The sequence below is a fragment of the Trachypithecus francoisi genome, unplaced genomic scaffold, assembly GCF_009764315.1.
Source record: "Trachypithecus francoisi isolate TF-2019V2 unplaced genomic scaffold, Tfra_2.0 Lachesis_group3, whole genome shotgun sequence".
In the NCBI taxonomy this organism is placed as follows: Eukaryota; Metazoa; Chordata; class Mammalia; order Primates; family Cercopithecidae; genus Trachypithecus; species Trachypithecus francoisi.
Window position 1 is genome coordinate 73,435,229 of NW_022681468.1, and position 12,358 is coordinate 73,447,586.

Here is a 12,358-nt window from a genome sequence, read left to right on the forward strand (position 1 = left end):
AGTAGTGTTCAACAATGAATGGATGTAAAAAAAGAAAAAAAAAAGAAAAAAAAAAAAAACTAGGAGGAGTGCCCATGGCAGTTACATCAATATTCTCTATCCAGTCTGAATGGGTCCTGAACTTTCTTCTCCCCTACCTTACAGTTTCCTGGTGAAGGAGAAACTACAACCCCTTTCAGGGAGGCAACATGATACTATAGAAGAAAACTGGACTAAGAATCAGAAGACACGGGTTTGCGTCTCAGCTTCCCACACAAAAGGTCTGTCTGGTTTGTCTCTGTCTCTGCCTGTCTGTCTGTCAGTCTCTGCCTATCTGTGGCTTTCTGTCTGTCTCTATCATCTATCTATCTATCTATCTATCTATCTATCTATCTATTTATTTTAGCTTGGGAAAAATCACTTAAGCTCATGGAGCCTGTTTCCATCTCTGTAAGGGAGAATAATCTGGCATGGCCTGCCTCCTTCACAGGACAGCCGTAAAGATCAAGCAAAAAAAAAAAAAAAAAAATGTATGGGCCACACGCAGTGGCTCATGCCTGTAATCCCAGCACTTTGGGATGCCAAGGCGGGCGGATCACCTGAGGTCAGGAGTTCGAGACTAGGCTGGCCAACATGGCAAAACCCCATCTCTACTAAAAATATAAAAATTAACTGGGCATGGTAGTGGGCACCTATAATCCCAGCTACAAGAGAGGCTGAGGCAGGATAATCTCTCGAACCTGGGAGGTGGAGGTTGCAGTGAGCTGAGATGGTGCCATTCCACTCCAGCCTGGGCGACAAGAGCGAAACTGCTCAGAGAGAAAAAAAAAAAAAAAGGCATGTGGGAGAGCTTTGCATACCATAAAGTCATATACAAATTATATGTAGGCAGGCATGGCCATTTATATGTCATCAAACAAGAAACCATTAATAATTATCAAGTCAACTGGATCTACTTCCAATGGCCTCCTGAGGAAAGGGCCATTACCACAATAATCACAGTGAATCTCTTTGCCCAGATGCTTCTTAAAAGGTCAAATAATTACTTATACTATGGAGCTCAGTCCTGAGATTTTTTTTTTTTTTTGAGATAGGGTCTCACTCTGTTGCCCAGGTTGGAGTACAGTGGCATGACCACAACTCACTGCAGTCTCAACCTCCTCGGCTCAAGCAATCCTCCTGCTCAGCCTCCTGAGTAGCTAGGACTACAGGTGTGTGCTACCACTCCTTGCTAATATAGAAATGGGGTCTCCCTACATTGCCCAAGCTGTCAGTCCTGAGAATTTTGATAAGTCTGTCCTCAAACATTTCGTCATATCTAGTAATTTGTTCAAAATTACAGATTTAGCCAAAATGTCAACTTCACATCCCAGAGTCCATGGGTGGTACGTAGTATAGGTAATATGGTTATTAGCCAGAGTTCTCAAAGAGGAGGAAGAGTAAAGAAAAAAATGATCCCTAATAAATTAGAAATAATATCTGGCCTATTTTTACAAGAAGTTGACATTGGAGATGTGGAGCGTATTCTGGAGTCAGGAGAAATGAATAAAATCACTCTGGGGTAACTGGAATAGTCTATGCATATATTCCTGAGCTACCTGTGTGTGCACAGTTATTGTTCTATTTAATTTTGTATTAGATCCAAGGGATTCCAGCATTCATCAGTAGTCATAATAGACTTGAACAATATCAACAGAGAATTCTATACCATGCAGGAGCACATCAAGCTAATGTATTGACAAGGGCAGTTCCTAGTGATTCATACTCTTTGTCACGTGCAGTGATCATTGTGCTTTTTCTTTTCTTTCTTTGGGGAATCAGATTTATCAAAAATAGCCATACATTTTATAATAGAGTGTAGAGAGTGTGACCTTCTCCCAGCATTACTTCCAAAACTCAAGTGAGAAATCATTCATATTAAGAAAACCACTTTACCTCTATTTTTTCCCATATGGCTTCATAGTTGTCTTGGTGCTGAATATCTTGCATCAGTTTCTGAATTAAAGCTGATTTAGTGGCAGAATGACTCTCATTTTTCTCAGAGGATGAAGCTCTTTCTGACTTCTCATCAGCATACTTTTTCATGCCAGAGAGAGGCATATTGGACTCTTCATCAGAAAGAATGTCACTCAGGGGCCCAGATTCAATGCTCTCCCCTAGTGAAGAGGCTATGTCACTAGATGAGCTTGGAGACACCCTGCCTAGCCTTGTATGCTTCTTTTTGACATGATAGGTTGGATAGATCTCAGAATCTGAATTCATTTCAGACAGTTCCCAGTCATCAATATTCTGGATGGTTTCTCCTCTGGGTTTCTGAGGCAGAAGCTTTGTTAGGTTTTCCAACTTCAAAGCCAATACTTCTGTCTGCTTAAGATGAGAGGGCAGTGCTAGGTATTCATCAGAGCCATACCAGGCCTCCACAACCTGACCATTCCTGGTGACGTGACTTGGAGAGGAGGCATGACCTTTTTTGCTTTTGTGTTTTGAAAGAAGTGGCACCGGAGACATGATGTTGTCTGAGCCAACAGAGGATTCACTGCTCTGAGTAAAAGGTGGTGAACTGGATGTTTCTGACTGCAATAGCAATTTGGCATTCCAATTTCTCTGATTACAAGGCTCAAGTGAGGATGTGGAAGCAGAATTTGTTTGTGGCCCCTCTATGGCCTTGGAAGTACAAGAAAGCTCTCCATTTGGCACTGCTGAGCTCCCTGTATTTTTAGCTTGTTTGCCTGAACCAGTCCCCCGTTTAGGTGTTCGGCATGGAGGCACCTCTTCTGAGGTCTTATGTGGCTTTTTAAGTCGAGATTTCTCTTTATAGCAGTCGTTAAGCCTTCCCAGGCTGGAAGAAATTTCTTTAATGTGAAATTTGACTGTGTTTTCAAGATTCCCATCCCCCACCTTGTGCAAACACTCATAAGACTGGCTGGCAGCAGAAGGGCTGTTAGGGTAGGAAGACTGCAACACCAGGCAAAGCTTGGATCTGTCAGGAGGATCTACTAGCGAAGGGGTGCTTCTGCTCATCTCAGGCTTTAGATCAGCCATTTGCTTCTTTCCATCATTGCCTTTCAGATCATTCTTAAAAGTTTCCTCTTTAAGAAAAAGTCCTCTTTTTGGCAATGTGGGCTGCGTGGGAGAGTCCTCATTATAATTAAAGCAATCTCTGATGGTTCGCTTGGGGGTTGCATTTTCACAAGGAACAGGCTGCTGATTCTTTGCACCAAGATGGGAGGAGGAACTGGATTCTTGCTTCACAGTCTCAGAGGAGGGCTGGACAGCATTTGTCAGAGCTTCTCCTGAAGATGATGACACTCCCGGTGTTAAGTCTGGTTGCTCTTCGACTGCAGAAGCATTGTCTTCCTCACATCCACCTTTGTCGTCTACTGAGAGAGATACTTGAGATACCTCCTCAGTAAGCGCTTCACTGCCATTGGTAGAGATAGAGTCAGCAGCTACCGTAAGTAACCCAACACTTCGGATAAGCTCAGGAAACTCCTTTTCCATCTCACTGTAGCTCCAAGAGTCAAAGGGTTTGGTTTTGACTTGGCTAGAGGTCATGTCACCTAGCCCACTGAGCAAATCCTCACTTGGACTGTAGTCAGACAGTTCGAATGCAGTAATGCCACAATCCAGAGACAAGTAATTTTGAGAACATTTGATAGTTAATTGTCCTGAGTCATCCACTTCTGTAAGAGAATCAAGTCGGCCCTGAAACAGACAACAGCAATGGTTTCAGTAAATGCAACATGAGTTACAACATCAGCTGCTATTTAAATGAAATTTCAGTACAGGGCACTATAAAGGTCAAATGTATTGGTCTCTATTGCTTCCGATTTGACATACACAAACAGTTATTAATCAATTACCACATTGCTTTATATAGTGTCTTCTTCTTAAACACCTGAAGATTTTTCACTAATCTGGAGCATACAGCCTTAATAGAAATGTCAAGATCAAGCCAAAAGTATCCATTCTTGCCTTAATTTTCAACTTAAAAATAATATATTATTCATTTAATAAGAATTTCATAAACAAAGCCTTAAGTAATACAATTTCTGGGATCAAAATAATGTAAAAGTAAAATCTCCATGAATGTGTTTTGCTTTTTGCTATCATTCCAGTAACTACCACAGTGGCTAACTCATGGTAGATGCTCAATGAATATTTTTAAGTAGAATGATTAATTATAATAAGCCAGTGTTTTAAATATATGTTGATGAATCGAAGGAAGGTAAACTACTGAATTTGCAAATACGTAACAGTTCGAGACCAGTTTCTGTTTGGCCCCACCCTTTTGAAGGAGAAAATTAATGAATGTCCAAACTTTATCATTAGAGATAGCCTCATCTGCTCCCTCTGCATGTTTTTCTCCCCAAGTCCTACCCCCACTGGTGTATTTGAGCTATTAAGTGCCCATATTTCTTACTATTCATAATTCTGGATAGCCTGATCTGATTTAAAACTCCCTCGCACTAAAAAAAAAAAGCATTAAAATTAACTATTTTTAATTTGTTAAATCTTTAATTCTGTAATTAAGGCTTTTGTCTCATTACTATTGCAGTTTCTGATTTCATACAACAAATGGGAAGATTTTTACTGATGCATTGTTTGGGGTAGAAGAGCCCCAGGAACTATCCTATTATGCCTACTGGCTAAATAACAGCCTGATCTAACCTAGCCCTCTTAGGAAATGAAAAAAGAAAACTGAAAAGTGAAGGGTTGTTACATCCCCAGATCTCCTTTTTTTCTGGAAGAAGAACTGCAGTGAGCCAACTGAAGCTGGAACCCATGTGGCAGTTGGACCCTGTGATCCTCTCAGCCAGGTTTTCCCAAGATCTGGCTTCTCCAGGATCTTACATCTGGTTTTACTGCTCATTTGTTTGTTTTGTTTTTGGAATGTTCTCTCCTTTCAGACCTTCACCCTGCCTTTATCTCCTACTCTGCTCACTCTCATTCCATAACATCTAGATAAACAGATGAAAAGCCTTATTTAACTTTTCTAAGCCTCAGAGTCCTCATCTATAAATGATGATGGTTGATTACTACAATTACTTTTTCATTTAATCCTTAAATTTTTCTTCTGGAGACTGTACTATTGTCCCTGTCTTACATAAGAGTAGCTAACACGGTGAAACCTCTTCTCTACTAAAAAATACAAAAACCAGCCGGGCGAGGTGGCGGGCGCCTGTAGTCCCAGCTACTTGGGAGGCTGAGGCAGGAGAATGGCGTAAATCCGGGAGGCAGAGCTTGCAGTGAGCTAAGATCCGGCCACTGCACTCCAGCCCGGGCGACAGAGCGAGACTCCGCCTCAAAAAAAAAAAAAGAGTAGCTTGGACCAAAAGATGACACTGGCCCTGGATGAAAGCTGTCCCCAAAGTCTGTATTTTAGCCATTAGATATGACTTTAAACTGGCAGGCCCCCACCTCCAATTTGTTTTCCACACTGCCACCAGAGTAACCTTTACAAATTGCAAATCTGTTAGTTATTTGTTTCAAGTCCTTTAGACGCATCGTGTTGCTGTTAAGTTCAAAATCCAAACCTTTCCTCAAAAAACCTAAAAATTGAACTACCATTCCCACTACTGAGTATATAATCCAAAGAAAAGGAAATCAGCATGTCAAAGAGATACCTGAACTCCCATGTTTATTACAGTGTTATTCATGATAGCCAAGATATGGACTCAACCTCTGTGTCCACCAACAGGTGAACGGATGGCATATATCCACAATGGAATACTATTTTGCCTTTGAAAAGAAGGAAATCCTGTCATTTTTGACAACATGTATGAGCTTCAAGGACATTACGTTAAGTTAAATAAGCAAGGCACAGAAAGACGAATACCACATGTTCTCACTCATATGTGGAAGCTAAAAAAGTTGAACTCAGAGAAGCAGAAAGCAGAATAGCAGTTACTAGAGGTTGGGAAAGGTAGGGGGTGGGGATAGCGAGAGGCTAGTTAATGGATACACAATTACGGCTAGATAGGAGGAATAAGTTCTGGTTTCTGTAGCAGGGTCAGATGACTGTAATTAAAAGCAATTTATTCTACATTTTCAAATAGCTAGAAGAGTGGATTTTGAATGTTCCCAACATGAAGACACGATAAATGTTTGAAGTGATGGGTATGTTAATTTCCCTGATTTGATCATTGCATTGTGTACATGTATCAAAATATTACACTGTACCCTATAAATATGTACAGTTATGTGTCAATTAAAAATAGTAAAAGCAAAAAATGACACACTTAAATGCAAAGATATATTGCTTTAATATTTGAAGATCTCCCAAGTATATGACTGAAAACAGAAATAAACGATATCATAGATAACTATTTTTAAAACACAACCAAAACCCTTTCCAGGCCAGACCCAAAGAGGCCTTTCTTATGCTATTCTCCCCTCACTGGCCACACTCAGCCATACTGTCCTCCTTTCACTTTCTGAAAATACCATGTTCTCTCCTACCTCAGGGCCTTGGCACATGCTGTTTGCTCTGCCTGGAAAGCTTCCAGCCTATACCCCTTAACTAGTTGACTCTTCCTCATCACTCAGATTTCAGCTTAAGTTTCACTTTTTCAAGATTCCAGATTCACATGTAAGTCAGAATCTTTTATTGTAAGCCCTGCTTTCTCTTTAAGCATTTATCTCAATTTATAAATAAATACTATTGTGATTATCTGATCAATTTGCTTTTTCCACTAGTTTGTAAGTACCAGGAAAGTATAAATCACACAGAAAATGGTTGTCTCACCGTAGCACCTAGCATAGTGATCTGCACAGAGTATGCACATTTGTTGAATGAATGAATGATGACATTTTAGAATGTCTCTCTATGCCTTCCTATAATTTCTTTCTCTGATTATGTAGTTTTAGTTAACCCCAATAATTAAAAGCCCAAGTTTCAAATTCTGGCTCTAGCACTAATTAGTTATGTGACCATGAGCCAGTAGCTTGATGTTGCTCAGCTTTATTTCCTTCATCTATAAAAAGGAAATGATAAGCCACGCCATAGGGGTGTTGAGAGGCTTAAAGGAGGTAATATATGTAAGATAGAAGTCTAGTACATGGATGAGTGCTCAATGAATGTTCACTCTTATGACGTTATTATTTTTAAAATGAAGTATATTGAGGAGGAAAGTTTCAAGATGAAAGTTATTGCTAATACTAAATTATACTGCACAAAATAAGAAATCAATATTAACTGCCAATCTCAACAAAAATTACCTAAACGGAATTGTATAACTTTTGTGCTGCATAACTGAACTAGGAATCAGTCAGCCAAACAAAAGTTATACTTTATGCAATTTTTAAAAGCATAATAGTGAGATTCCCAGTTCAAAAGCAGGTTGTATTTTCTTTAATCTTTTGATTTTTCATTACTCAGAACTTATTCTTTTATAGAAATAGTATTATAAAACGATGGTTAAATTCCAAAACTATCCCATAAAACCTATTTAAATTAATAGTTGAAATTTGCAACATGATTTTCTATTACATTTATCATGGTTATTGCACTGCAGTGCTTATATGAGATTAAAGAAAAGCATTTATATGATAGATAAAAAAAAAAAAGAAATTTGAGGGTCCAGGTAAAAATTAGACTCCAAACTCAAGTGTCAGCCACCTGCCTTTGGACAAGCAGGGAATATGACAGTCTTGCAAATACATTTAGTCCCCATTCTGGTGGTCATAGCACCTTAAGACCAGGGATACTGTCTTGCTCAAGAATAACAGATGCTCAATCAGTGATGTTACACGAATATATTGAAAAAATATATATATAGGACATATATATATTACATTATATATATAATTACAATATATATATTACATGAATATATTGTTTAATGGATATATCTCAGAGAATAAAGTATGGCTGCCTTTTCTTAAATCTTCAGGAATCTCTAGCCAGGTCCTGGTTTAGAAAAGAAAACACCATACTCAAAAACACTTAATGCTTCAGAGGAAGCTCTCTCCCATCCTGTCCCACCATATCAGTCCAGCCAACCATCTCAACTAGTGAATAAATGCCATCTTAACTGGTGAGACAGTTGAGTGATTGTCACTCGGGGGGTAATAACTTTTTTATTTTATTTAATTTTTTTATTTCCATAGGTTATTGGGGAACAGGTGGTGATTGGTTACATGAATAAGTTCTTTAGTGGTGATTTGTGAGATTTTGGTGCAACACCCAAGCAATATAAACTGCACCCTATTTGTAGTCTTTCATCCCTCAGGGGGTAACTATTTTTTATTCAAACTGTATTTTTTAATGCGAAAAAATGTCCCTCCCTGAAAAAAAAAAAAAAAGTACATAGTATTTCACCATGCAGAGGCAATTGTAAGAAAAGAAATATCTCTGAAGTTTCTCAGAGCAGATGAATGAGTTTTATCTCTGAAAATATTGCATAGTAATACTAATGTTTTTAGTTCCATTGCTGCCTTCCACATCATCTTCCCACATAGTTTTCTAACGTGTGTACATAATAAAGTCTCAGGAAGATATGGAGTTAGGGGTGTTGCCTGTTGGTTTTACTGCCCTTATTTCAGAAATATCACATATAATTGTATAGTACATGTAGCTGGGTGAGAGCTGCCTAGCCATGCACTCCACTTAAATACACCTCCATTCAACATGTTATGAAGTGGGCCAGGCACACTGGCTTACACCTGTAATCCCAGCACTTTGAGAAGATGAGGCAGGTGGTTCTGTTGAGCCTAGGAGTTCGAGACTAACCTGGGCAACATGGCAAAACCTTGTCTCTACTAAAAATACAAAAAATTAGTGGGGCATGGTGGCATGTGCCTGTAATCCCAGCTACTGGGGAGGCTGAGGCAGGAGAATCGCTTGAACCTAGGAGGCAGAAGTTCTGGTGAGCCAAAATCATGCCACTGCACTCCAATCTGGGCAACAGAGCGAGACTTGGTCTCAAAAAAAAAAGAAAAAAAAAAAAATATATATATATAGCAAAGAACACCCCTCCTTTTTCTAATTTGAAGCAAGACATTTTGCTTTATTCCTTATCCATAATTAAGTTAACTGAAGCCTAGTTCCAAATGCCTTCTTAGATCTTTCTTTTTTTAAAACTATGTTTCGCCACCAACTGAACATGAAATTTAACATTCGCAACTTAGAGATGTGGAGATCCTGAGTCCTCAGACCTGCGGGGGCTGTGGCATTCTAGTAAGAGGCCCGTCAATTTACATGTTAGTCTACACGGACCAGACTTTTTCAGATTCCTTTCAGCCCTACCATGTTGGGATTCTATGATTCCAAATGCATCCCAGAGAACAGCAGTGGACTGAGAAGAGCAAGTAATGACAAGCAACTGTGAAGTACAACAAAGGTTTGTTTCTCATAGGCAAGGGGAAAAAATATACAAAAATCTTTCAATATTTTTATTTATACTATATTAATAGTTCTTAAGAGAACTCCCATTTTCTACATGCTGAAATTACGAATCAAATAATTAATCTCAATGATTAATTTCCAGTTCATCAAACTGAAATTATATCTCCCTCTTCCACATCTAAAGCAGGGATTATCTGCATTATTTAATTCAATTCAACTAATCAGACTTTTTTACAGCAATATGAACTAGGTGCTGTGGGAGGCACACAGATGAATATAATCTGGAATTAACCCTCACGTAGTTCAAAATATACCACATACTTTGGCCTGATACAATTTGGCTCATTATAAGTGGAGGAATCCACAAAGTGTTAAGTTGTGAGCACTCTAGAAGGAACAATGCATCCCCATGGAGAAGGTAAGTATCATTTAGGTAAGTGCTTACCACACCATCTAGCACATGGTAAGTTCTCAATCGAGGGGCGGAGCAAGATGGCTGAATAGGAACAGCTCCAGTCTCCAACTCCCAGCGCGAGCGACACAGAAGACCGGTGATTTCTGCATTTTCAACTGAGACGCCACCTCTGGGGACAGCGCTCAGCTGAAGATGAACAGGGGAAGCAGCGGGGGCCTGTGCAGACGCGAACGACTCTGTCTGACAGCTTTGGGGAGAGCCGTGGATCTCCCAATGCGGAGGTTGAGATCTGAGAACGGACAGACTGCCTGCTCAGGTGGGTCCCTGACCCCTGAGTAGCCTAGCTGGGAGACATCCCCCACTAGGGGCAGTCTGACACCCCACACCGCACAGGGTGGAGTACACCCCTGAGAGGAAGCTTCCAAAAGAAGAATCAGACAGGTACACTCGCTGTTCAGCAATATTCTATCTTCTGCAACCTCTGCTGCTGATACCCAGGCAAACAGGGTCGGGAGTGGACCTCAAGCAATCTCCAACAGATCTATAGCTGAGGGTCCTGACTGTCAGAAGGAAAACTATCAAACAGGAAGGACACCTATACCAAAACCCCATCAGTACGTCACCATCATCAAAGACCAGAGACAGATAATACCACAAAGATGGGGAAAAAGCAGGGCAGAAAAGCTGGAAATTCAAAAAATAAGAGCACATCTCCCCCTGCAAAGGAGCGCAGCCCATTGCCAGCAACGGTTCAAAGCTGGTCAGAGAATGACTTTGACGAGATGAGAGAAGAAGGCTTCAGTCCATCAAAATTCTCAGAGCTAAAGGAGGAATTACGTACCCAGCGCAAAGAAACTAAAAATCTTGAAAAAAGAGTGGAAGAATTGACAGCTAGACTAATTAATGCAGAGAAGGTCATAAACGAAATGACAGAGATGAAAACCATGACACGAGAAATACGTGACAAATGCACAAGCTTCAGTAACCGACTCGATCAGCTGGAAGAAAGAGTATCAGCGATTGAGGATCAAATGAATGAAACGAAGCGAGAAGAGAAACCAAAAGAAAAAAGAAGAAAAAGAAATGAACAAAGCCTGCAAGAAGTATGGGATTATGTAAAAAGACCAAATCTACGTCTGATTGGGGTGCCTGAAAGTGAGGGGGAAAATGGAACCAAGTTGGAAAACACTCTTCAGGATATCATCCAGGAGAACTTCCCCAACCTAGTAGGGCAGGCCAACATTCAAATTCAGGAAATATAGAGAACGCCACAAAGATACTCCTCCAAAAGAGCAACTCCAAGACACATAATTGCCAGATTCACCAAAGTTGAAATGAAGGAAAAAATCTTAAGGGCAGCCAGAGAGAAAGGTCGGGTTACCCACAAAGGGAAGCCCATCAGACTAACAGCAGATCTCTCGGCAGAAACTCTACAAGCCAGAAGAGAGTGGGGGCCAATATTCAACGTTCTTAAAGAAAAGAAGTTTAAACCCAGAATTTCATATCCAGCCAAACTAAGTTTCATCAGTGAAGGAGAAATAAAATCCTTTACAGGTAAGCAAATGCTTAGAGATTTTGTCACCACCAGGCCTGCCTTACAAGAGACCCTCAAGGAAGCCCTAAACATGGAAAGGAACAACCGGTACCAGCCATTGCAAAAACATGTCAAAATGTAAAGACCATCGAGGCTAGGAAGAAACTGCATCAACTAACGAGCAAAATAACCAGTTAATATCATAATGACAGGATCAAGTTCACACATAACAATATTAACCTTAAATGTCAATGGACTAAATGCTCCAATTAAAAGACACAGACTGGCAAACTGGATAAAGAGTCAAGACCCATCAGTCTGCTGTATTCAGGAGACCCATCTCACGTGCAGAGACATACATAGGCTCAAAATAAAGGGATGGAGGAAGATCTACCAAGCAAATGGAGAACAAAAACAAGCAGGGGTTGCAATCCTAGTCTCTGATAAAACAGACTTTAAACCATCAAAGATCAAAAGAGACAAAGAAGGCCATTACATAATGGTAAAGGGATCAATTCAACAGGAAGAGCTAACTCTCCTAAATATATATGCACCCAATACAGGAGCACCCAGATTCATAAAGCAAGTCCTTAGAGACTTACAAAGAGACTTAGACTCCCATACAATAATAATGGGAGACTTCAACACTCCACTGTCAACATTAGACAGATCAACGAGACAGAAAGTTAACAAGGATATCCAGGAATTGAACTCAGCTCTGCACCAAGCGGACCTAATAGACATCTATAGAACTCTCCACCCCAAATCAACAGAATATACATTCTTCCCAGCACCACATCGCACTTATTCCAAAAGTGACCACATAATTGGAAGTAAAGCACTCCTTAGCAAATGTAAAAGAACAGAAATTATAACAAACTGTCTCTCAGATCACAGTGCAATCAAACTAGAACTCAGGACTAAGAAACTCAATCAAAACCGCTCAACTACATGGAAACTGAACAACCTGCTCCTGAATGACTACTGGGTACATAACGAAATGAAAGCAGAAATAAAGATGTTCTTTGAAACCAATAAGAACAAAGATACAACATACCAGAATCTCTGGGACACATTTAAA

General features: G+C 39.9%; 1 protein-coding gene across 4 annotated transcripts in view; it reads right to left on the bottom strand.

The window, feature by feature from the left end:
* AKAP6 (A-kinase anchoring protein 6) overlaps window positions 1-12,358 on the bottom strand; it is a 657,824-nt gene that overhangs the window by 301,001 nt on the left and 344,465 nt on the right. For all 4 annotated transcript variants that reach the window (XM_033188313.1, XM_033188311.1, XM_033188312.1 and 1 more), the window contains one exon: window positions 1,915-3,684. In XM_033188313.1, the coding sequence (XP_033044204.1) occupies window positions 1,915-3,684 (1,770 nt within the window). The remainder of the gene's footprint in view (window positions 1-1,914; window positions 3,685-12,358) is intronic.